At 41.9% G+C, this 24,077-nt stretch overlaps 1 protein-coding gene across 2 annotated transcripts in view; it reads left to right on the forward strand.

Moving 5' to 3' along the window:
• The first annotated feature begins 4,912 nt into the window (after window positions 1-4,912).
• SAMD12 (sterile alpha motif domain containing 12) overlaps window positions 4,913-24,077 on the forward strand; it is a 503,731-nt gene continuing 484,566 nt past the window's right edge. For both annotated transcript variants that reach the window (XM_062188075.1, XM_062188076.1), the window contains exon 1: window positions 4,913-5,005. In XM_062188075.1, the coding sequence (XP_062044059.1) occupies window positions 4,993-5,005 (13 nt within the window). In that variant the 5' untranslated portion in view covers window positions 4,913-4,992. The remainder of the gene's footprint in view (window positions 5,006-24,077) is intronic.

The raw sequence follows: 24,077 nt of genomic DNA on the forward strand, positions 1-24,077 counted from the left end.
TAGTGATATCAGAGAACAAACATGATTTAAATAATATACAACTGTATTTCCATTATATAAAAGAATTCTACAGATAGCCAGTATGTGATTGGTTGGTTGGTTGGTTGGCATCAGTACCTTGGCTTTTTCCTCTTTTTGCTATGGTTTTAGCACATGTCACCAATCATAAAGGTCAACAAATAGTTCAGCATGGCTACTTGGTCTCCAACCACTAACACTGCACTGTGTTCAAGGCAGGCAACTGGTAGAAGGTGAAGAGTATAGAAATGAGCCACTCTGGCTATCATTTATCCTTTAATTTTTTTTCTTAGAAGTCTTAACCAAAGTTTTTACTAGTTCCACTCAGCCAAAACTTAGTCACGCAAATAAGGCTATAATATTTTAACTAGAATATCATCATCTTAAATAAAATAAAAATCATGTGAATAAGGAAAAGGACAATGAATATCCAGAAAGAAATCCGCAGACACTGCTTTACTGGATACACATGGACAAATTATTACCTCCTCTGTGCTTGAGTTTCCTTATGTATACAATAAAGTTACTGATACTCAGCTCAGCAGTTGTTGTGAATGAAAAAAGAAATGTGTGCAATGCTCAATACTGTGTACATGAAAGCAGTCCCTAGATAGGTATTGCTATTATTAATAATAAATTATTAGATAAAATTTTACATTCTACTACAAATGAAGAATATAAAATTATAAATATATAAATATGTACAAAGACTATAAAAATCTATAAAAGACAGCAATGTCAGCCTCTGTGCCATTGCCACTGAAGACCTTAGCTGGGCAACTTTGAATACTGTCACCCATTTATTATCCTTTATTGATTCCCCTTTAAGTGGGAGATCAAAACTCTGTCACTGCAACATGGGACGTTTGTGCTCTGGGGACATTTGTCAGCACCTGTAGGTGTGCATCCTGTCTTTGACCTCTGCCCGCTCATGATCTCTTGCCCCTCCCAGCCCTTGCACACACTGTAAATGCTTCCCCTTCCTTTGTCAGCCCAAGATCAGTGCATTTCCAATACCGGGCTCAAACATCTGATCTCTGGAACGTCCTCTTTGATCCTTTTCTTTTTTCTTTCCCTGGTGATCTACCTGAATCCATGATCCTGGGTATGCTTTAAAATCCAGAAGTTGTACTTTTGAAATTTATATTTATTAAATAAAATTTTTCTTAAAAAATAAAATCTATCTAACGAAGGAATTGGCTCATGACTTGTTGGCGGCTGGCAAAGCTCAAGATCTGCAAGGTAAGTCAGCATGTAGTCCCAGGAGAACACATCATATCTGAATTTAGTTACAGTGTGACTCTGAAGACCTGAGAACAAGTAGAGCAATTAAATAGTTCTAGTATACCAATTCAGTGTTAATTTAAACCAGAAACATCCTCTCAAAATATACAGAGTGGCCAAATATTTGGACACCCTGTGACCCAATCAAATTGACACATAAAAGTAATCTTTACATTGGTCCTAGCCTTTATAATGTATTATTGAACAGTGAATTTATTTGTTTATTCCTCCTCATCTCCCCTTCCTTTTTCTTCCTTTCACTCATCCGGGTACCATCTCTGATATTCTCAAGAAGCTACCTCTGAAAGCCCAAGCCCAAGAATAGTAATGGACCCTTGGTGACTGCCTAATAGTTGTTTTGTTGAATGAATGCTGTACATTAAATCAAGGAGAAAAAACTATGATATATACCTGATGTGAATGATGAATCTGAAGACGTGGCAAAGGAGATCAGAACACCTAATAGGACCAAGCACTTTGGATACTTTACCTTCCTTGATAAGATGTAGTTCATCCATGTCATTAAATACAGTTGAAATTCATTCCCATTATTTCACAGCAGGGTTTAGCAAATGTTCCTGCAAAGGTTCATGTGGAAATACTTTAGGCTTTTCAGGACAAAAGGCAGAATTGATGGTATTATATAAATACTTCTATGTAATTTTCACACATCACAAAATATCATGCTTTTTTGGTTTTTCCCCAACCATTTAAAAATGCAAAAGAAATACTTAGTTTGTAAGCATATAAAATAAATGGTGGGTCATTTCAACCCATTGGCCAGTTTGTTATCTCTCCTATATAGGAGTCTTTGGTTATATCACAATCCATGCTAATAAATCTATTAGTGAAAAACATTTGGGTTGTTTCCAGTTTGAAGCTATTAAAACAATGTAGCCATGAACATTACTATGCACATTTTTCCCAGTATGTATATGCATATCTATTTGGTACACACTTAAAGGTAGAATTTCTGGGTCACAAGATAGGCCTCATTTTAGGTTAAAATGTCAAATGGGTTTCCAGAATGGTTGTATCAGTCTGTATACAACCAGCAACATGTGAGCTCTTACTGTCTCACAACCTTGCCAAGAGTTGGCATCCTCTCTCTTTCCACTACGATGAGCACTGCAATTTCTTTTCCTCCAAAGACTCCCAGATGATTCTCATAATCAGCCAGAATTGAAAACCTCTGCTGCTCATCTTTTTATCAGGGAAACCCAAGTGAAACTGCTTTAGTAGTTCAGGCTAGTATATCCTTCATGTCTTATTTATATTTATACTAAAAATGAAAGTCAACTGGAATCCACATCAATAGGAAGCATATCAAAGGCTTGAGCTGGAATGAAGGTTTTGGGTGAACAATGGATTTCAGTGACTTTTGCATTTTAATATCACCCGGATCTTAAATGCTTGAAAACAGACCAACAATTTCACCACTGCTGATTACAAGCTTCTGCAGATTTTTAAAACTTGAATGCCCCTACCAAACTCCCCACAAATACAGATTTTTTTGAGACTAATGCAGTATGTAAGAGTATGTATTTGTAAAAGGCTGGTGCACAGCCAAGGTTGAGACAAATTAATATTGCCTGCTGTGTGGCTTTCTTTTCCACTGATTCATTTTAAGGAAAGAATTAACACTTTGATGACTTTGTATACACAAGGGGAAAGGAAGCAATTGGATTTTAGTTCTCTCCAGATATTGGAATGCTTGGCATATTGGGTTGGAAAAGTCTTCTCATGTATTTTGCCTCACTGTAAATCAATCTCTCTCTCTCTCTCTCTCTCTCTCTCTCTCTCTCTCTCTACCTAGATGGGAATCCTTAGGTTTGATTTGTACACAACTTCCTGAACTCAAGAGCTAAAATATCACCAAGAGCACTTAATGGCTACACACAGGCACTTCTAGAAGTACCTCTACACAGTCATATTGCCTAATGGAAGAACCAAGTGACCAGAAAAATAGGAGTGCATGTAAACACTCAAACAATTGTTATAAAAATATTCTGATGACCTAAACAAAGAAAGTCTAAATAGTCATCACTGGGGGGATGAAACTGATCTTTTTACTTCCTTAGAGTTACTGTGTAATTTTTTTTTTTTAAGTTATAAATGGGGTGGAGGTGATATACTACAGCTTGGGGCTGGGTGGATGTGATACCATGCATTTCTTTATAAGTCTTGATTGAGTCCTGAGCCTGATTTTTTTTTTTTTAATTAGACAGGTGGAGTTAGAAAGGTCCTCCCTCCGTTGGTTCATCCCCCAAATGGCCGCTGCAGCTGGCGCTGCGCCGATCTGAACCCAGGAGCCAGGTGATTTTCCTGGTCTCCCATGCTGGTGCAGGCGCCCAGTCATTTGGGCCATCCTCCACTGCCCTCCCGGGCCACAGCAGAGAACTGGACTGGAAGAGGAGCAACCGGGACTAGAACCCGGCGTCCATATGGGATGCAGGCCCTCGCAGATGGAGGATTAACCAAGTGAGCCACGGCTCCGGCCCCGAACCTGATTCTTTTCTAAGGCCATACTTTTACTCCTGCTCACTATAGCAGTGTTTGTATTTCTGCATACAGACGGGTGGGGTTGAGGGGGGAGAAGATTTGGAAACTTGATTTTATCAATATTTAGCAATTCGGGAATTCTACTGCCCTGCAAGCGATCCCCCTGTTTATAGCACCCGAAGCACCTGGAGTAAGGGCATAGGCTCAAAAATTGAAATAACTCATTTTTAGCGACTGTTATTAGGCCCTACCACAGGCCGCTAACCGCCCTGCAGGCCAGGCAAGCCCAAAGCCTCCTACTGGGAAACCAGACAGGCTTCCATCAGCTGAAGACGCCCGGTGGAATCCTGGTTGGAGTTCACTTCGAATAACCCTTTGGTGATGTTGCTTGTTGGAGATTTTTTAGTTCATCTCCACCCCATCCCCCGCCCCCAGACTCCTCTGCTATGTATTTAGCTGCTGAAACCGCCCCTCAAGACGAGAAGGAAGGGGCATCACCCGGTGGGATTCCCCACCAACCCCAAACAGCCCAGGCTCCGAGGACCAAGTTTCGCCGCACCCTGTGAGGCAGGTCTCCGGCACAGGTGAAGAACCAGAGGCGGCCAGGGGCTCTCAGTTCCTCATTCAAAGGACGGCCCAGGGGCCAGGGGGCGTAGCAGGTGACTGAGGCCCCCGGACCGGCCAGGAAGTGGACGTTCCAAGGGCGCTCCCTCTTTTCTCCTCACCGCGGCCAGGTGCCTAACCCCTTTCCAGCTGACAGCGAAGGTCTCAATCACGGATCTGTATTCGGAAGCGCTGAGCGAAACCCGGCGCGCTGCATGTTGGGAGATGTAGTCTCCGCCACTTCCCGCGTCCCCGGGGCCTCCTCACAAGGCCCCCCAGGAGAGATGGCTCAGTGTGGTCCAGCCCAAACCGGCGCTGTTGCCCCGCGTTGCCACGATGGGGCCGCGTCCCGCGGGGGACTCGGGGCTCCTTCCCGAGCCTCCTCGGAGCGCGGAAACTACACTTCCCATGGCGCCCCGCGCCGAGCCGGGAGCCGGCTGCTCGCTTTGCGTGACCGCGGCAGGTTGGTCCTGGAGCAGATGAGCGCAGAATATTTAGGCGAAAGCGAGAGGCGGGGGGGAGCGCGGGGCAGGAGGAGTACCTCGGCCGAGAAAATTATGCATGCGTTAGGGAAGCTCTGAGAGAATGGCTGTGGAAGGTAAGGGACGCTTGGGGCATTTTAAGCTCCCTCTTACCCCGCGCACCCCGATCCACACATCCCCGTTGCAGCTCGGCGAGCGTGGGGAGGAGAGGAAAGGGGGTGGCGGAGAGCGGGCCCCTTCCTGCTACACCTCCCGGCACTCACCTGAGCCGCCGGAGGCCTGTGGGCGCTCTCTTCAGTTGCTTTGAAGAGACTTGTAGGTGCGCAGGACTTCAGGGTCCCTGATGCGAGACGTTGTGCTGGAAATAGGGGGAGAGCCGACAGGAGCCCGGCTTGAGGCTGCAGCCCCGAGATGCCTTGGCTCCCAGCCCCCTTCCACCAGGGCAGGCTGGGTGGTCACCGGGCCGGGGATGCTCGCCCTGCCCCTGCACGTGGGGAGCGGACCCGGGCCAGGTGCGTCACTGCGAGGCTCGGACTGCGATTGGGTCTAGGGCCGCCCTCAGTGGGCAACAGAAGTACCTTGGGGTAGAGGTGTCCCCAGCGCCTCCCGGGGTCAGCAAAGTTTACCGAAACCGAGTGGAATCTGCAACCTCTTTAAGGAGGGCGGAGCCTTTGAAGACCACCCTCTGCTTGCCTCAAATAATTGTGAGCGTTTAGATTTGTGGTCTCTGCTGTCCTCTCTCCTCTGAGCTTCCTGGTTGAAAGCACTTTATGAGTTTTTCCTTTCAGGTTCTCTTAGCCTAGCGTACAGGCTTTCTTGTTGAGGGTCGATTCTGGAACAAGAACTGTGTGCAGACCTGAAGTGTTTTTGATGTCACGGTGTAGGCCAAGCTGCCTGACTTGTCTGAATGATGAAGTGCGGCGTGGAGCAAAGTGCAGCCAAGGTTCACCTCCAGAAGTAAAGTTCCCGAATGTAGTTCAGGTCGGAGGAGCACCGACGGGGAGAAAGAGCATGCTTGCTAGCTGGTCAGGCTCCTTGCCAAGGGGAAGTGTGCCCTGGTAGGCTGGAGAGGAGAAGGAATTACAAGGGCCTGCTTGCTCTCCCGCCCCTCCTGGTCCCAGGAGAGAGAATGAGAGCGAGGTTGAGCTCATCTGATTCTTGCTTACCTTATAATTGCTGCCTTACCCTAACTTATCAACAGTTCAACGCCTACACTTGGTTCCCATAAAGTCAGAAAACTTGCCTTTGGGCTATCTCAGGTGCAGAGATTCCCAGCTGGCCTCTTCCACCTTTCCCAGCCGTGATAATAAAAAAATGAAGCCCACCCTGTCTCTCAAAAACAGTTCTAGGTTTTCTTTTCTGTGCAAAGGTCCTCGTAGAGTGAGAATCTGGCTTTTTGCACTGTTACAGTTGACAGTAAAAGAAGACTTCTGATGCCACTCCCAAAACAGAAAAACCAAGGTAAAGTTCATCTGGAGCTTGAGACTAGGGGTCGACTAACATCCTGGTACCCCTTCTGCCTCATTCATCTGATGATCGATTCTGATCACTCTCTGTCCTCAGCTAAGGGACACCCACTTGTGACCAGTTCACAGTGCTCTTTTATTTGTGCTTATTTGAAAGGCAAAAAGAAAGAGAGCAAAATCTCCTATCCAAAGGTTCACTTCCCAAATACCAGCAACTGTTAAGGCTGTACCAGGCCTAAATCAGGAACCAGGAATTCAATCCTGGTTTCCCATATGGGTGGTAGGGGCTCTACTACTTGCTGCCTCCCAATGTGTGCATTAGCAGCAAGCTGGAATCAGAAGAGGAGCTTGGACCTAAACCCAGGCATTTTTTGTGTAATGCAGGCATCCCAAGCAGCGTCTTATCTCCTGTGCCAAATACCTACCTGTCCACAGTGTTTTTTGGGAACATTTTTCTGTTCACTGCAAGAAGTAAAAATATTATCATATTTCTTGTCTTATGGGTAATTACACCAGTGAGCCAGAGCTTACAAAAATAGGCTTTGGAAAAAAAATGCATTTGGATGACTTAGAGTTTATTTTCTAGTGACTTATTTGAGTAAAGTACCTTTTAGTTAACTGGAGATCCTGTGTTTGAATCACAATGATAATTGAAGGAAGTATTTAAAACATTTACTGCAAGTAGGATTCTTGTGTCTGGTCTTCACAAAGGCAATTTTCTTAGCTCAGATAGGGACTTTCTTTGCTACTCCCACTTGGTCTTGGATGGCTCTGGGGGAACTTCGCTTCCTCTGGGAATCTATCCCAGGCTTTTCTTTCCCTCTGCCTTTCCAGCATTTCCACGCCAGTCTGTAGGGGCCTCCTGCACTGAGCTACCCTAGCGCACACACACTTGCATATGTCTGAAAGCTTATCCTACCTAATCTGTCCTTTATTAGACTTGGACCCCCTTGGGTCAGGACTTTGACTTTGTATTTGCAGCTGACAGCACAGTACCTGACCCATAGTAGATACATAGTAAATGCTTGGGGATTTCCTGGCAAATATGCTTATGGAGCTTTGGTAACAGGCACCACAAAAATGGAAAGAGATTTCTTAGAAGCCTCAATACCACAAAATAGGGGAATTTGTGAAGACTTGAAAGTGGGGGTACCCTTGAAGAAAGTGCTTTTCTCTTCCACCTGATGTTCAAAAGATATTTTAGAGTAATAGTTTCCATCTACTGTGGAGAGTGATGTTGTCCTCCTAGGGCACATATGTAGTGTGTGGGAACTACAAATGGGTTGTTATTGGTTTTTGCCTTCAGGACAAAAATCTAACTGTCTTGAAGGACATGGCTATCTCATAGGAGCTCCCAGGCCAAGACCAACTAAAGACCAGTTTACCAAGCTTTTTGGGAAACAGTGACTGAGAATGAGGGATTTTTTTCCAAAGGAACTAGAATAGGGAATATAATACATGTTATTTAACATCTGAGCCTTAGTTTCCAAATATGCTCACTACTATTCACTTCTGGGGAACATCGAGGATTAAAAAAGCAAACAAAGAGCTGATAGAAGGGTGTCTAGAACCCAGGTCTCCAGTAAATGTTATGTGCACTCCATCCTAATCCACTCCTTTAAAACAGTTGTGTATTGGCACATTTTTTTGAGGGTCAGAGACAGGGTGACAAAGACAGAGGCAGATATTCCATTCACTGGCTCACTATCCAAATTCTCTCACAACCGACTGCAGCCAGGAGCCAGAAACTTAACCCAGGTCCCCGAAGTGGGTGGTGGGAACCCAACTACTTGAAACATTTCCACTGCCTCCCACTGTCTGCGTTAGCAGGAATCTGGAATCAAGAGGCAGAGCTGGAAATCAAACCCAGGTGCCTGATAAGGGATTCAGGCATTGTAACCAGTGTCAACCATTCAGTCAAATATCTGTTCTGTGTGGGTTTTGAATTTTTAACCTTTCACTCCTTCATGCCAGGTGGTCTTTCTGAGCAGTAACAAATTAGAAGGTTTATATGATATGTAGCCTTTTTCTAAAGTAAACTTGAACTTGTAAAATGTTAACTGCAAATCAGGCACTCATTTACTTGGCTGAATCTGTAACCCTTGTGTTTACAAAGAGATGCCCTTTGTTTATTGTTTTATGACTATCCTGGATTATATTTTTTCTCCAAATTTAATGGCAATCTATTTCTTGCATTTATGGGCAGCTGGGCACCTCAGTGCCATGCTTCCCAGGCCTGGAACAGGGTACCACCTTATGGTTTGCATTTGGGTTGCATTATATTAGCACCCATTGCCTTTGTTTATTTAAATGGAGAGCTAGTTTCTCTAGAGAGGAGCTAGTATGCAAGGACTCTGGAATAATCCATTCTCTAAAAACAGATTGTGTAGATGGTTGTGCTTATTAATTCATTGTTTTCTAACAGAAATGGGTTACAATATTATATAGGAAAAGAGAAAATTGGAATTGTCAGAGACAGTGTTGTGGTCATCTGTGTATTTGAAGAATGAAGTGCCTGGCACTTAGGAAGCCCACAGTAATTAACTCTTTCATGAGTAAAGTATAAATGCCTGATGGCCCAGAGTTAAAGAAGGGTATTTCTACTCCTTTTCCCCAGTTTCTCTCCTCAGTGCTTTAAAGAAAAGTAGAGGAGATGAGCATTGCACATAGTCCTTCTATTCCAGGTCTAGCAGAAATGCTGGTTCAAGACCAGGCTGCTCCGTGCTTGTGATCCAGCTTCCTGCTAATGCATCTGGGAACAGAAGGTGATGGCTCAAATACTTGGGTTCCTGCCACCCATGTGGAAGACTGGCTAGAGTTCCTGGCTTCAGCCTGGCCTAGCCCTGACTGTTACAGGCATTTAGGGAGTGACCAACAGATTGCAGATTCATATTCTTCCCCTCCCCTCCCACTTTCAAATGAAAAACAATTTAAAGAATGTTCTGCACAACCATTGCAACTCAAAGATTTCAAGTGGCAAGCTGTGTGCTCTAAATCATATCCACATTAGAAGAGCTACTTTTTCCCTTTTAGGTGGCTATCAGATGACCTCTGATAAGTCATTCAATTCTTGGTCTGTGTAGCTCTTCTCCTAGAACAAAATTTTGTAAAACTAGGTAATAATCAAAATAGCTGTGCAAGAAAAGCAAATGATATTGAATCAAACACTAGCAGCAGGTAGCTCAGTGAATGACGACTCTCTACATGACTTCAGAACTAAGTAACAGTCGAGGGAGTTGCCAAGGAGCATTAAAAATATCATCTATAGTACAAGGCTATAGGGCTTATTTTTTGCTGGCATTTGGATGGTAAAGTAGGTTTGCAAATATTGCACCCCAGAAGTGAGTGTACCCCTTAACAGAGTGCTTCCCTCTCTAACAGACAGCAAAGAGAATTTGGGCTCCTGCAGCAAACAGGGGGAATCCGAAGAAAGGGAGTGAGGGGCTGTGCCCTTGAACTTTGTTCCTTTTCCTAGATATGCACAACAGAGTTCACTTCTCTTTCCCTGAGTAGGGCCCGTAACAGGGCAGAGGCAGAGACTAGAGGTGTTGTTTGGATGGATTTCTCCTCAAAGGGCATATGAATCAAGGGAGGACTTGATCCTGTCCTTGGATGATTCTCTTGATTCTACCCCACCCACACTTTTATAATTTCCTTTGCTTGTTGGGAGTGTCACTTATGTGCACCTTGTCTACTTGGTGGCACTTTCTGAGGGCAAGGAATAGGTCTTGGGCATGGCCTGTGGTAGATTCTCCATGAAGTTTCAGTGAATGTAAGGTGAAAGAATTAATGGGCGGGCTATATCTGCTTTTGATTTCTGAAGTTGTTCCCATATACACTTAAGGAGAACTCCCAAATGTGTTCTGGAGAGTAAGATGGACAAGCGAAGGGACAATGGACAAGTTCTCTAGAGGTACTTATCTCTACAGCAACATGGTGTGATTTTAAAACTATCTGTTCCCCAGTTACCTTCCATGTCACTTATTACCAAGAGTTGATTTTGCCTTTTTCTTATTTTTTTATTATTATTTTTCACTTTGTTCTCTAGCCTGACGTTTCTTGCACCAGCAGCTTTGGCTGATCACTCTGTATTAGGACGCGGGTGTGCTGTTTAGAATCCTGTCATTGAAAACTCCTGTCCAGTGACTGTGTGAATCAGAAGGGAGACTCCACCTCCTACTTCTGAGCTGCTGTGGCAGAGGTTTCTGCCACACCCATCTCTTTCACGGTTCTCTCAGCCAGGACAGGCAGGGCTGCCATCCAATGCTACTGTTGCATTGCACTGCCCATCCCTTCCCAATCCCTTTCATCCCTCCTTTTCTTTCTCATCTGTCTTGTTCTCCAACACTAGAAGAAACAAGGGCTGGTGCTGCGAAGGGGAGATGGTGTGGAACCTTTGCTGGTGTAACTGGGTTCTGTAGTGCTGAGTCACAGCAGATGAGACGCTGTGGTGACATGTTATGAGAGACATAGCTGGGAATCTGCAGCCCATGCTTGAACTCCTGATACTGAGTGTCCAATTTGTGCATTTAATTCATCAAGAGGAATAAGGAGTACTCCAGCTCTTTTTCACTGCATTTTCCAATGCTAAGCAGGCGAGCATCACCCATGTTCAAGGAACTCTACTAAATTTGGTGCAGAGTCTAATGAGGAAGGGAACTGGGCCCATTCTGCAGCCCCCCACCCCACCTCCAGCTTCCACTTGGGTGAAGGGGATAGAGAAGTAGATTAGGCTGAGTGATATAAGTGCTAAATAAAGTACAAGCAGCATAACGTGGGAGGTCTGAGAACAAATGGAGCATTTAGTTCCGAGCTAGTTGGGGACAGCCCAACGGAAGGACTAGCATTTTAGTGAGCTTTTGAGTATGATTTTGATGGGTGGGAATGGTAAAGGGCGTGAGTTGGAGTACAGTGTGGTTGATGAGTGCCTCCTAGTGGAAGTCCTGGTGCTGTGGCTTTTTGAACTTTTATAGGCAGGAAGGTGAATGAGGAGGTTCCTAAGGCAGGTCTGGTTATCCCTTTTCCTATGGGCTCTATTATCTGCATGGCTAAACCTTCAGCACTCTCCACAGCTCAGCCAGATCTTGTATGTGGTCCTTTTGAAACCACAAGGGCAAGTGAGGGAGCTGCTGTTTGCACTCTTGTAAATCAAGATGATTCCTTCCTGATTTCCCAAAGTGGAATGTGGCTGTGCCACCTGCTTTGGGCTGGCTTATGAGAGCAAATGGCTATATTTAGTCTGATTTTTTTCTAAGTGTGGGTGCAAGGAGCTGCCTGTACAGCTTGCCTCTCTGAATGAAGAGCCGGACAGGGCAGAAGCTGTTGGGTGATAAGGGTGGCCTACTTCATTGCCTTAAGCAGCCTCTTCTGCTGGGGCTAGGAGGAGCCTGTTGGCAAGCTGCGTTCCTCTGACCCTCCCTGTGCTCTGCTGGGGATATGTGTGGTCTGACTTGACTTGATAGATTTGTACTGTGTATCAGGTGTGGTTATGAGATATGGCCCTTAGCTTCAGCTGACCTTCAGGCTTGGATACAGAATGGACTCAGGCTTGCCCAGCCCCCATTGTGCCTGGCTGTCACATATATACTCACAGTGTTGGTTTTGAATGTTCAAGTCTTGCGGCCAATCAAGGTTTGAACCCAAGCTGTGCCCAGGACCCGCAGTGTGTTCCCAGATAATTCACTGAACAGCTCCAGGATGCTGTCATCTGTATTTCCAGTGCAAATCTTAATAATAGTAACCTCGGAGGCATGTTGGGAGGGTTAAGTTAGTCTCAAGGAAGCTCTTAATATCCGGTCTGGTAGGTGCTCAGTAAACAGTAAATGTTAGATGAGATCATGTCGTCTGGCTCTCTTTGTCTCCCTGTCACACCTAAGCAAGCATCCAAGGCATTTTCATAGTTCAATGGTAATGTAGAGTCTGACACAGTAGTAGGTGCTCGCTAAAGGAATGTAGAGTTGGGATAAAAACCGATGAATTGTGATTGGTAAATATAAAACTTTCTTAATTTAAAATGTATTACTTGATGCATTCATTCTAGGGCTATCTGCAGTTAGGAAACAGAAGGGAGTAAAAGTTATAATGAGTATATTCATTAAAGATTCATCATTTAGATCATTTTTCCCCCACCAAAAATGTACCTGCCACTTAACACCAGTAATTTTCAAGGCTGGTCCCTCTGATTGATCATTACCTAAACATACAATATATATGCAAAGTAAGTTGATTGCAAAGAGAAATGTCAGTTCTTGCAAAAGAGGAAAAATTTCATGGGTTCTTTGAAAGTGACTTTGGAAAACTGCTGGAATCATAAAGCTATGGCCCAATTAAGATCTAACCAAATTAATCCAGATAACCATTCAAGAAGAGAGAGAGAGAGGCAGAGAGACAGACATATATACATACTATATATACTACATAACTAAAGAAATACTACACATAGAATATATATATATATATATAAAAAACCCTTAAAATTGGGTTACAAAAAATCAAGTGTGAAATGAAAGGTATTTTTGTTTGCCGAGTGGCTGTGCCTCACAATTATTCTCCTTTATTTGGAGTATATTTTTCCTCTGTATTAAAACATCTGCTGTTAATGAGAACTTCACAAGGACAGGGGACTTAGATCAATAGGACTTTGTAGGTAGTTGGATGGTTTAGGAGGAACAGCTTTCCAAAGATGAGTTCCTTGGGCTGCAGTATACAAGCCCGTGCAGTATATTCATGGCAAATGTACATCCCTGATTCCAAGTTAGTCCAGACTTCAAGCATGGATGTACCCTAGAATTTCACTGGCTTTGGCATGAAAAAGAATACTTTTAAATTTAATTTTATTGTTAGTAGCTAATGAATATGCCATAAAGTTCTCTATGTTGGCTTTTTTTTAATTTTTGGTGGGAAAAAAAAAATGGATAAGCCTTGCTTTTGGGAAAAATTAGGCCATAACTCAAAGACGGGAAATGGAAGAAACATTGTAAGAGGCCACAGAAGGTGAATTTAGCCAGAGTAGGAAAAATATATTGGTCTTAGAGTTGGTGAGCCTTGGATTCCATAAAGAGAAGCCTAAGAAAGAGTTAGCTGTTTCTAGTGTGATTAAACCTTGAGGAAGTCAGGGACCACAGGGGCCCCGCTTATGTCTGCAGTCTGTGTGATTCGAATACAGAATTGGGTGATTCATCACATGTCCTTGTATACAATGGAAGTAGTACTGTTCACCTGCAAAGGACATGTTTTATTTGGCTACAAATTGGGCATAGTACCTGATGATGGAATTGTTTCCAAAAGTAAAATGTGGTTTAGGAGAATGAATTTGGATACTAACACATTGGGTTTCCCAGGACTTCCTGCTGGTCTCTGGTACTGTGATATGGAAGATGGGAATTTAGCATGGCTACAGAATTCTCAGGCACGTGGTTGCTCTAACACAGATGTTTGAGGTTGTAAAATGTGAACATTTCAGTGGAGGGTTTCATTTTTGTATTTGGAGAGGATGCCTGTGCATCACATGAAGAAAAATAAATTACTAACCAGACTTTAGTAGATATACTTTGTCTTTTCTTTTATCTGAATTTTGTCATTGTTCCCTTGATGAAAAAAGGTTTTTAGGTGAAGGAGGAGGATCAAGGAATAGGGATGGGGATGGGAAACTCGGCTTCTGGCCTTGATCAGTCCCCATCTTCCTTCTCCCCCTTCCGCCTCGGAAGGCAGCATCAGATGCACATCCATGCTTTGTGGTACCCAGCTCTTGCCTTTTGTTTTCTAAAAACCTAGCATTTTTACATTATAGTCATTTAGTAAATATTTCTGTCTGGTTAAACTGTGAGATTTAGAGAGTCATCTAGGAACTGTATATAGAATAGCACTTACTTTCTGTGGCCTAGAAGTGGAATATTTTCATTTCACATTTATTTATTGACTATTATGTGCCAACCTCTAGAAGGGTTTGGTTTATAGTTGTATAATAATTGTCATAAGCTTAGGAAAACCAGGTCTGTGGGAGATTGAGGTCTTCTTGGCCAGAGTTTCCATATATGATGAGATCCCCTAGGATTATTGGTAACATCCAGGTTTCTACTTCCCTCCCCTGGCTACTTGTTCTTGCTAAATCAGAAATGGAGTCCTGCATCCAATATGTGCCCTCAGTCACTCTTGGAAGACAGTAGTCTAAAGGCAGGGTTCTTAAGGTAAGATCACAAGAGGACCCTGAAGGATTCCATGGGATCCTTGATCTGCTTACAATTGTGCATAATGTATGTGGACATGATGTATATTTTTCAGAGTGAGGGCTTGGTGCTTCTGTCCTCTTCTCACAGGGGCTATAGATGATTAATACTAATTAAAAAACCATGCTTTTGACTTTTTCATTCTCTGATATAATCTCCAGTGCCTGCAGCCATGGTTGGCACATAGAAGGTACTTAACTACTGGTTGACTGAACAAGAGAACTGATGTTATTTTTGTGCTTATTCTGAGCCAGGGTCTTTATGTCCATTCTTAAGAAATCAGTTTTCCTACTGCAGTGAGCTAAGTGGGATGACCCCCATCTAATAGATGAGAGAATGTAGACACAGAGAAGATAAATGATTTCCTAATGTGTGGCAGAGCTGGGCTTGGTAACCAAATATGCCCTATTCTATGTTCCTTGCTTTTTCACTGAACTATGTTGCTTTCTGGTTTGTCCTAGTTTGGTAGTTTGGTCCTAACATACTAGTTGTCTCTCAGAAACCTTGGAAACATAAAACAAAACAGCATTATAAAGAAAAATAAAACATTGCTTCATTGTTTTGTGCAATGAAGAAAATTCTTTCAGGTTTTTGGCCCACCTATCTATTAACATGTTTATCTTGGTGTTAGCTTTCTATACATTTGCATCTTTTCTTTGTGAAGAGCCCATAGTTTTGGAGTTTTGGAGTCGTTTTCCCATGTTGCCTTGCAAATTCATCTGTGTGCCCAGCAGACACAATTAGCACAACTGTTATTTTATTTGGACAACAAGTCTCCATTGTATACCTGCTATAAGGTCAGCTCTGTGAGCAGAGCTAGGATATTTAAAAAAAAAAAAAATCTAAAGCTCTTGACCTTCCCATTCTGGAAGTTAGAGTTTTAAGACGTATATTGCCAATGTATCACAACAAAATTGTAGAGACCTGAGCAGGACACGTAGGCAGGGGAGGCTGTGGTCTCTGTATCCAGGCGGGAAGGGGGGGCTTCCTTGCCCACATCAACATCCTCACACTGCCCTGGACCCCTTTGAAAAGTTATTGTAGGTGGTTTGATATTTATGTATGTATGTAGAGGGAAGTCACTGCTATGGAAAGTTAGGTTTTAGTCTGCAAAGATTAAAAAAAAAAAGGCTGAAATGTCATTCTAAGGGAAAAAAAGAAACATAAAAGGGGTAAAAGAAATGCTTCATGGGGAAACAACAGGATTTTGAGGTTGTTTTGTTGTAGAGTGCAGATGCGTAGTTGCTCCTAACTGCCAGAAAAAGGAAGTCCAAACTCCTTCCCTCCCAGAATGCCATGGCCTTCGTGTGCCTCTTTCCTCCTAAGACATTTTCCTCGATACTGTTTCCTGGGCTCACAGCTTACTTTGAATCCCTCCTGTCTTTGTTTATGCTGTTCCTATCGCCTCAAACAACCACCAATTCACATAGCATACTTCTCAGAACCTATGTACACACTGATGGCAAGAAACCTGGTGGACAAGAGCAATGGATTTCCTGGTGTGAGAGGAACATGATTGCCATGCAGCTGCAATGTTTAAGGGATGGGCCAAGGAAGAGGAAGCAGAAGAGACAAAAAGATGTGGCCAAATAGAGTGGATAAACCGTTGCAGCGTGGAGTATGTCAGCATTGCCTTGTGGGGGACCGCAGGCTGGCCACCTGTGAGAATCTCCTCATCTACATAGTTTGCAGCAATCAGTTGTCCACAAGGCCTACGAAAACAACCAGGTGAAACAGATGAAACAGAATGGACTCTGCATAAACAACTAGGAAGAACCAGGTGAAACAGATGAACTTTCGACCTGAGACTGTACGCGCCCTTTCATCTGATTGGACGATATCAGCATAAAGGGACATTGGGATCTGGGCGGGCCTGCGCAGCCGCCACTGCCGGCGGCCGCCGCCGCAGCCCCTCCTCTTCTTTTCTCCTCTCCCCACTTTCCTTTTACCCCCACAAGTAAAAGTTGCTTGAGAACCGATGAACAGTGGCCGTGTCGTGACTATGTTGGACCTTCGCTGTCGAGGGTCCGACATGCCTGATGCACAAAGAGAGCCAGAAAGCTGTGTCTTGGGAAATACTGGATGTGGCAAGAAGAAAAGGGCCTTCTCGTGAATCAAGGGGACAAATCTGTGTAATGAGGGTTTAAGGATTAAATGGGTAATGAGGACTCCACTTGATGCACATGTGTAGAAATGAAACCTATCAAAGTGAAAGGGAGAAATGGCAATAACAGGAGAGAGATCAAGGCAGAAGAGGGTATAAACATGGGGAGACATTGGAAGAAGGAAGACCTAGAGCTATCCTTACACTGGAAACAAGTTCAAATGAAGCTTTTGTTGTTGAGAAGTTGACAGTTCATGGGCTATGTTAATGGAGTTTGTGGGGAGGGAGGTTTTGAAAATAAAAAATTAGCAAGGATAACTATAGAGAAAGGACCATTAGTAGTACAGATGATTTAGCCCTGAAATCAGGTACTCTTCTCTCTGATGGGGGCTGCTGGGGAGTATCCTATGATGGGGGTACCATTATACTTATTTACAAATAACAAAAGAGACACAGAAAGGTAAGTTACACGTGGTCACTCAGCTAGTAAGCAGTAGATGTGGAATTTGTTAAACATGCTATCTAAAAAGATGTTCATCTGATTTCCTAGTTGGGGCACTTTCAAGAATATTTAAGACATCCTCTTCAGAATTTTTTTCTAAAATGAGCCTCTTAGGAGCTGATATTGTGGTATAGCAAATTAAGGCTCTGCCTGCAACACTAGCAACCCATATGGGCACAGTTTGTGTTCCAGCTGCACCACTTCTGATCTAGCTCCCTGTTAGTGGCCTCAGAAAAGCAGCAGCAGATGGCCCAAGTACTTGGGCCCATGCTACCCACATGGGACACCAGGATAAAGCTCCTGATTTTGGTCTGGCCCAGCCCTTGTCATATGGCCATTGAGTGAACCAGCAGGTAAAAGATCTCTTTATGTCTCTCCCTATCTCTCAGTAATTTTAACTTTCAAATAAGTCTTTAAAAAAATGAGTCTATTAAACGATGACCTTTGAGAATATGTGGTCTTTGACAATTTCCTGTAAATCAGTTAATTTTGTGATAACTAACCCCAGGGAGGGTGGGGATGGAATAGAACTTCTTATTCTCAGATGTTAGGGGCAGGTACAATTTTGAGAACAAGGCATTTTCCAAAGAGACTCACTTTCAGTGGGTGTTTGCATGTGGAGCAGGATTTAGGTGCACCTTCCAAGCAGCAGGTCTCTCAGAGTGCTCAGATTCCCCAGGAAGTGGGGATAGTTTCTGAAAGGAAAGTTGAAAGGTATGCTGATAATAAACCTGACCAAATTCACAATTTTACACAATTTTCTTAATATCTCCTGTTCCTTTCCTACCCTCAAGGGTGGTAAGACTTAAGTTTTCCGGGTGCTGAGGGCCTTGTCTCTGATTCTAATGCCAGCTCTTGTCCTCTTTGCTTGCCAAGTATCATCCAACCCTAAGAAGTGCTGGTCTTCCTCTGACTTGCTTTGCCTGGCCAAGATTTTTTAACAAACTCAACAGATGGTAGCTTTGGCACCCATGTGTTTGCCAGGGCCATCATCATGGAAATAATAAGTCCCTGGATTTACACAGCACTCTGTACTTTTCAAAGTACAGTTTCTCATTTGAGCCAGAGCTGATCCATTGGCAGCTAGAACAGGTGCTCTTTTTCTCATTTTATAGCTGGGGCTGTGAAGACTTCCTTGGCAAGGTCACATAATTAGTAGCAGAGCGTGAATTTAAAACTTAGTGTCTTGAGTCTTTTTATTGTGGCTTCTTTCATTGCAGCTGTGATCAAAAAGGATGACATAGAGTCTGCCTTGGAGGAGTTTATAAATGTGATGTTCTATGAAAGATCCATAATTTTTCTTAAATTATGGTTGAAGGCAACCAGAATGGAACCTGACGTAGTATGATTCTCCAAAAGTGCCCCAATTATTGACTCAATGTGATGAGAGGTTGAGTTCTTTTCCTTGATTATTCATTGCTCAGTCTTCTACATAACCAAATTAAAATAATATTTAAAAATATTCACCTTGAGAGGCAGCAGGTATTGTTCAAGTGCTTGTGTCCCTGCCACTTAGGTGGAGGACCTGGATTTAGCTCCTGTCTTAAGCATGGCTCAGTCCTGGTTCTTGTAAGCATTTGGGAGGGCATACAGGACGGAGAGTTATCCAGCAGGTAGAAGATATTGCTCTCTCTCTCTCTTTTAAAGATTTACTTATTTATTTGAAAGAGTTATACAGAGAGAGAAGGAGAGGTAGAGTCTTCCATCTGCTGGTTCACTCTCCAGTTGGCCACAACGGCCAGAGCTGTGCTGATATGAAGCTAGGAGCCAGGAGCTTCTTCCAGGTCTCGCACGGGGTGCAGGGGCCCAAGGACTTGGGCTGTCTTTTACTGCTTTCCCAGGCCATAGCAGAGAGCTGGATCAGAAGTGGAGCAGCTGGGTCTTGAACTGGCGCCCATATGGAATGCCAGCACTGCAGGCGGTGGCTTTACCTGCTATGCCAGAGCGCCAGCCCCTCTTTTTGCCTTTCAATAAAGTAACACATTTTTCAGGATATAAAAATTGCTTCTATCTTGCATAGAAAGAAAAATTGTAAAAACACAAATAAGCAACTAACTGTAGTTACTAGCATTTACTGGGCATTCACTGATCTTAGCCACAGTTGCTCTTGAGCCTATAAACCTTGATATCACTGTACCAGTTGATGTTAGTAGCTTTTTGATGAGTTGTTATCTAGACCATATTGGTGGTTGTTACTTTTAAATATCTTACCTGTTTATAATAATTATATGAGATGGTTGCTAATATTGTCTCCATTTACCACATGACAATACCACTCAGCTGTAAAAAAAAAAAAAGAGAGAGAGAGAGAGAGAGAGAGAGAGAAAGCCTGTCATTTGCAACAAAATGGATGCAACTGGAAACCAGTATACTTAGTGAAATAAGCCAGTCCCTGAAAGACAAATATCATGTTTTCCCTGATCTGTGTTAAATAATAGAGTACCTAAAAGGCAATCTATTTGAGTGTATTTAACATTTTGAGATTCAGTGATTTTTATCAGCGCTTGTTTCAACTGTTGAGGAACAGTGATTTTTTTTCTTCATACTAGCCCTAGTGTTCAGAAGTTTCATAAGAATGTGCATTAGTGAAAGTTGGCTTATATCTACTGTATTGTATATTTAATGAACTTTGTAAATGGAAACTTATGTTATTTCTGGGAATTTTTTTGAATTATTTATCTGATATCAGTTTTGTTCTTCACCTACTATTTTTGAGATAATAAATTTTCTAGACTTATTTTGTCTTTTTCAACTTATTTTTGTTCTACCTTTTATAACTTTCTGTGCATTTATAATTTCTAATTTTTTCAAGAGGATTTTGGTTATTGGAAACTTTTTAAGTGTTTTTCCAGGTTTCATTGAGGATATTTATATTTTGTTTTTTAAAAGGGGATAACTCCTCATCTTTCATTTCAAGTGTTTATAGTTCATTCTGGTCTCTTTTTGTATTAAGTGTTTTCATCAATTGTTTAATATTAGGCTTTCTGCTTGTAGTTGGGGGCTCATTTTTAAAATATTTGAAAGCTTTCTATATGTGAAATGGGATTATGAATCATTGTCTTCTTTGTTAGATGAATTAGGTGAATTACCTGAATTATCTGGTTATATTTAGGGCAAGGAAGATGTCTTCTTATATAATAATGTTTAGATTTTTGATTGGTTAATTACTCATAGGAGAGCCAGTGTTTGAACTTCAATATCTGATTCCAGAGTCTATGACCTTATCCACCCATTTATTTATTATTAACTTCTAGATAAGGTTCAGTGTCTGTGTATCTTTTTCATGTTTTTTTACGAAAGTTGACAATTTACATGCAGAACTTAGGATTTCTGTTTCAAATACCTGCTTCATAGTAGTGCTCAGAAAATTGATTAAATTGAGATGTTGCTCACAGCATCAGGCAAGGTGATAGAATGTAGAAGAAGGCCCAAGTTTCCTAAACCCAATTCTATTGCTGAAGTGCATGTGTATATGCTCAGATTTTCAAAGGCAGTCATGAAAAAAAAAATACATCCTTGTCTAAAAAAGATTTCCTGTTTATAGAACTTCTTAGGGACAAGAATGAGTTTTGTAATATTTTCTATGGAGAAGTTTTCTTGGGTTGGCACCAACCCCATGTCGGTGTGAAAGGGGCAAGTGGGAAACGATTGCATGGGGTGCAGAACTGCTGTGTGAAGGAATTCTGGTTGAATTTGTGCATTAAGATTATAGCATCTCAGATCCTGACTTAAGCATACAGGCTGCTGACGGCTTCCTAGAGTCTTTCCCATCTGGTTCTTTCTGCTGACTTTTAAAACCTAGACTGGAGAGATGTCCCTTGGGAGCACTCCACAGCTGTCTCTTGCCATCCACATTAGATTCCTCTTGTTTTCCCCCTCTTCTACTCACCAGTTCTTCATCATTGAAGAAGAAAAGGGATGAGAGATTATTAATGCTGAACTGGTGTTTTTGAAGGAGCCAACTGTCTAACCAGCAGGCTCAGATATTGGCATGGCCATTTGCTCCTTGAAACTGCCTCTGTCCTTCATTTTGACACCTGGACTCCCATTCTTAGGGGAAGGATCTGTGGGATAAGGATTTCCTGAAAGAGGCAAGAAAGGAGCAATACCCAGTGTTTCTAAGATTTTTCTCCTCTTGAGAATGAGGCATCTGTGTTCAAAGATTGCATACAGACATTTGAACTTAAGATACCCTATCAGCCATTTCAGGATTATTTGTCAATTGATGAGGAAAAAAGATAGTGGTAACTAGAAATAAGCTCATAATAAGGAAGGCATGATGTCTGGAGATATTTAAATTAAGAATCACTCATTAATCATGGAGAGAAAATAATTCTATCTTGTTTTAAGCTTTATCAGATATTTAGAACTGAAAAGAGTTTGTTTTCTAAATCTATATTATTTTTGCTTAATTTAATATCTCCTAGTAATAGAGCAAGATATGATTAGGAATTCAAGAATTAGGAAAATATATTTGCAGCAAATCAACATCTCTATATCTTTTAAATTAACATTTTAAAATAATTAGAATTACATGCTTATTATATATACCCTTTGGAAAGTAGAAAAAAGAAAATTATCCATTGATTCTTGTTTTTATTTTCCTTTGGGAGTTAATCTTTTTTAAAAAAACTTTTATTTAATAAATATAAATTTCCAAAGTACAGCTTATGGATTACAATGGCTTCCCCCCCCATAAATTCCTTCCCACCCATAACCCTCCCATCTCCTGCTCCCTCTCCCATTCCATTCACATCAAGATTCATTTGCAATTATCTTTATATACAGAAGATCAATTTAGTATATATTAAGTAAAGATTTCAACAGTTTGCACCCACAGAGAAACACAAAGTGTAAAATACTGTTGGAGTACTACTGCCATTAATATTTAACATTTTCCTCTAATTTTTTACTGTGGTTTTGGTTGTGCATAGCAGTCATAAGGCACTTTGCTTGCTTTTTAATGGGGTATTTTGGAGTCAATTGGAGTTGACTGTACTTATGTTCTGATAATGCATTCTGTGATTTATTCTGTCCTTAGGAAGCAGAGTAAACACTGTCTTTAGTTCTTGGCTTGAATAAATTCTCCATGCACTTTTAACATGAAACATTGTTCAGATTAGAAAGTGAATAATCCTTAGAGCATAGAACTATGATGAATGTTTCACAACCATTTAAAAAAACAGATCTAAAACAAAATCAGAGGCACAAAAAATGGCTTGGGAGTGTGTTACAAAGACAAGACATTGATAAATTGTCTCCCAGTGGTCCTAGGACACATTATTGATGTCTACTAATATTTATCAAATGGACAATAATTATTACATGAAATATGGTGGTCTCAAAGCTGAAGAGAAAACTCTTTTCATGTAGAGGCATGAAAGAGAGTAAAACAGTGCAATGGAACCACCACTGAAACTAGAGTTTAGCAGACAGGACCAGCATTTCTATCTAATTGCCACATCAGAGACATCTACCATTAATATCATCAATAAAATAATGATCTTGAACTATATAATTTTAATGAGTTTTCTTCCTGCTCTGACTCTCAATGTCACAATGAATTTATGATTCTGGGACCAAACATTGAGAACATGAAGACCAAAACCAAGCAGTTAGCTTGACTTCTATACTCTCATCTCAGTCACAGCCAATAATTTATCAAGTTTGACCCATTTTCCAGAATATGTCAGCATTAACAAATGATCACCTGTTTTTGTAAATAAAGTTTCACTGGAACCTAGATAAGCTAGTGATTTATGTATGGTTTATGGCTGCCTTTTGTGCCACAATGACACATTTGGTAGTTGGAACAGTTTTATCTGAAAACTTATAATATTTTCTATCTGGCCCTTTATTGAAAAAGTTTGCCAGCCTCTGATCTACATGATTTGTAAACCCATCTCTTCCTCTCATCTCCTTTACCTTTGTCGTAATTTAGGATTTCATCTCTTCTTACCTGGATAACCCAAAAGCCCCTAAACTTAGTTTCTCTGATTACAGTGTTCAACCTCTGAGATATCCACAAAAGCAGTATTTTTTTTAACTTGAAACACCAGATTTCCTCACTTAAAACCCTTCAGGCGCATCCTACTGCACTCAGGATAAAAAGTTCAAGTTCCTTGGGCTGGCGACGTAGCACAGGTTAATTCTCTGCCTGCAGCACCCACATCCCATATGGACACTTGTTCTAGTCCAGGCTGCCCCTTTTCTAGTCCAGCTCTCTGCTATGGCCTGGGAAAGCAGTAGAAGATGGCCCAAGTCCTTGGGCACCTGTACCCACGTGGGAGACCAGGAAGAAGCACCTGGCTCCTGACTCCGGATCAGCGCAGCTCCAGCCATTATGGCCAATTGCGGAATGAACCAAAGGAAGGAAGACCTTTCTCTCTGTCTTTCCCTCTCAATGTCTGTAACTCTCTCAAATAAAATAAATTCTTTAAAAAAAATAGTTCAAGTTCCTTTCCTGATATATTAGATTTAAAAAAAAAAAACTTCACTAACATGTGAAGAATTTTTCAGGGTTTAGTTTAACATAATATATTCCATATGAATTGCAAGTCTCAGAGAACCCAACCAAGTTCATCTACCACACCTAAGTAAGAAGAGGCTATGTGTTGGTTTCCTTATCTGAGTAGTGTGCATGTAGGACTAGCCTTGGGAAAAGCTCTTTTCTGGTTTCTGATTGTATCACCTAGGCTGTTTTCTTTCTGTTGCCTCCTCCTCTGCTGTATGACTATTCACACAGAAACTCTGATCTTGAGAGATGAAGACTGCTACAGAAGTTCCTGGCTCAAATCCTCCTGGTTTCACATGTGGTGGGGCAGAAAACAAGCCTGTTCTCACAGTTGCAAAAGTTCACGCATCTCTGGTTGGACTGCATGGTTCATGTGA

This window comes from Lepus europaeus, chromosome 4, assembly GCF_033115175.1.
Source record: "Lepus europaeus isolate LE1 chromosome 4, mLepTim1.pri, whole genome shotgun sequence".
NCBI classification, from domain to species: domain Eukaryota; kingdom Metazoa; phylum Chordata; class Mammalia; order Lagomorpha; family Leporidae; genus Lepus; species Lepus europaeus.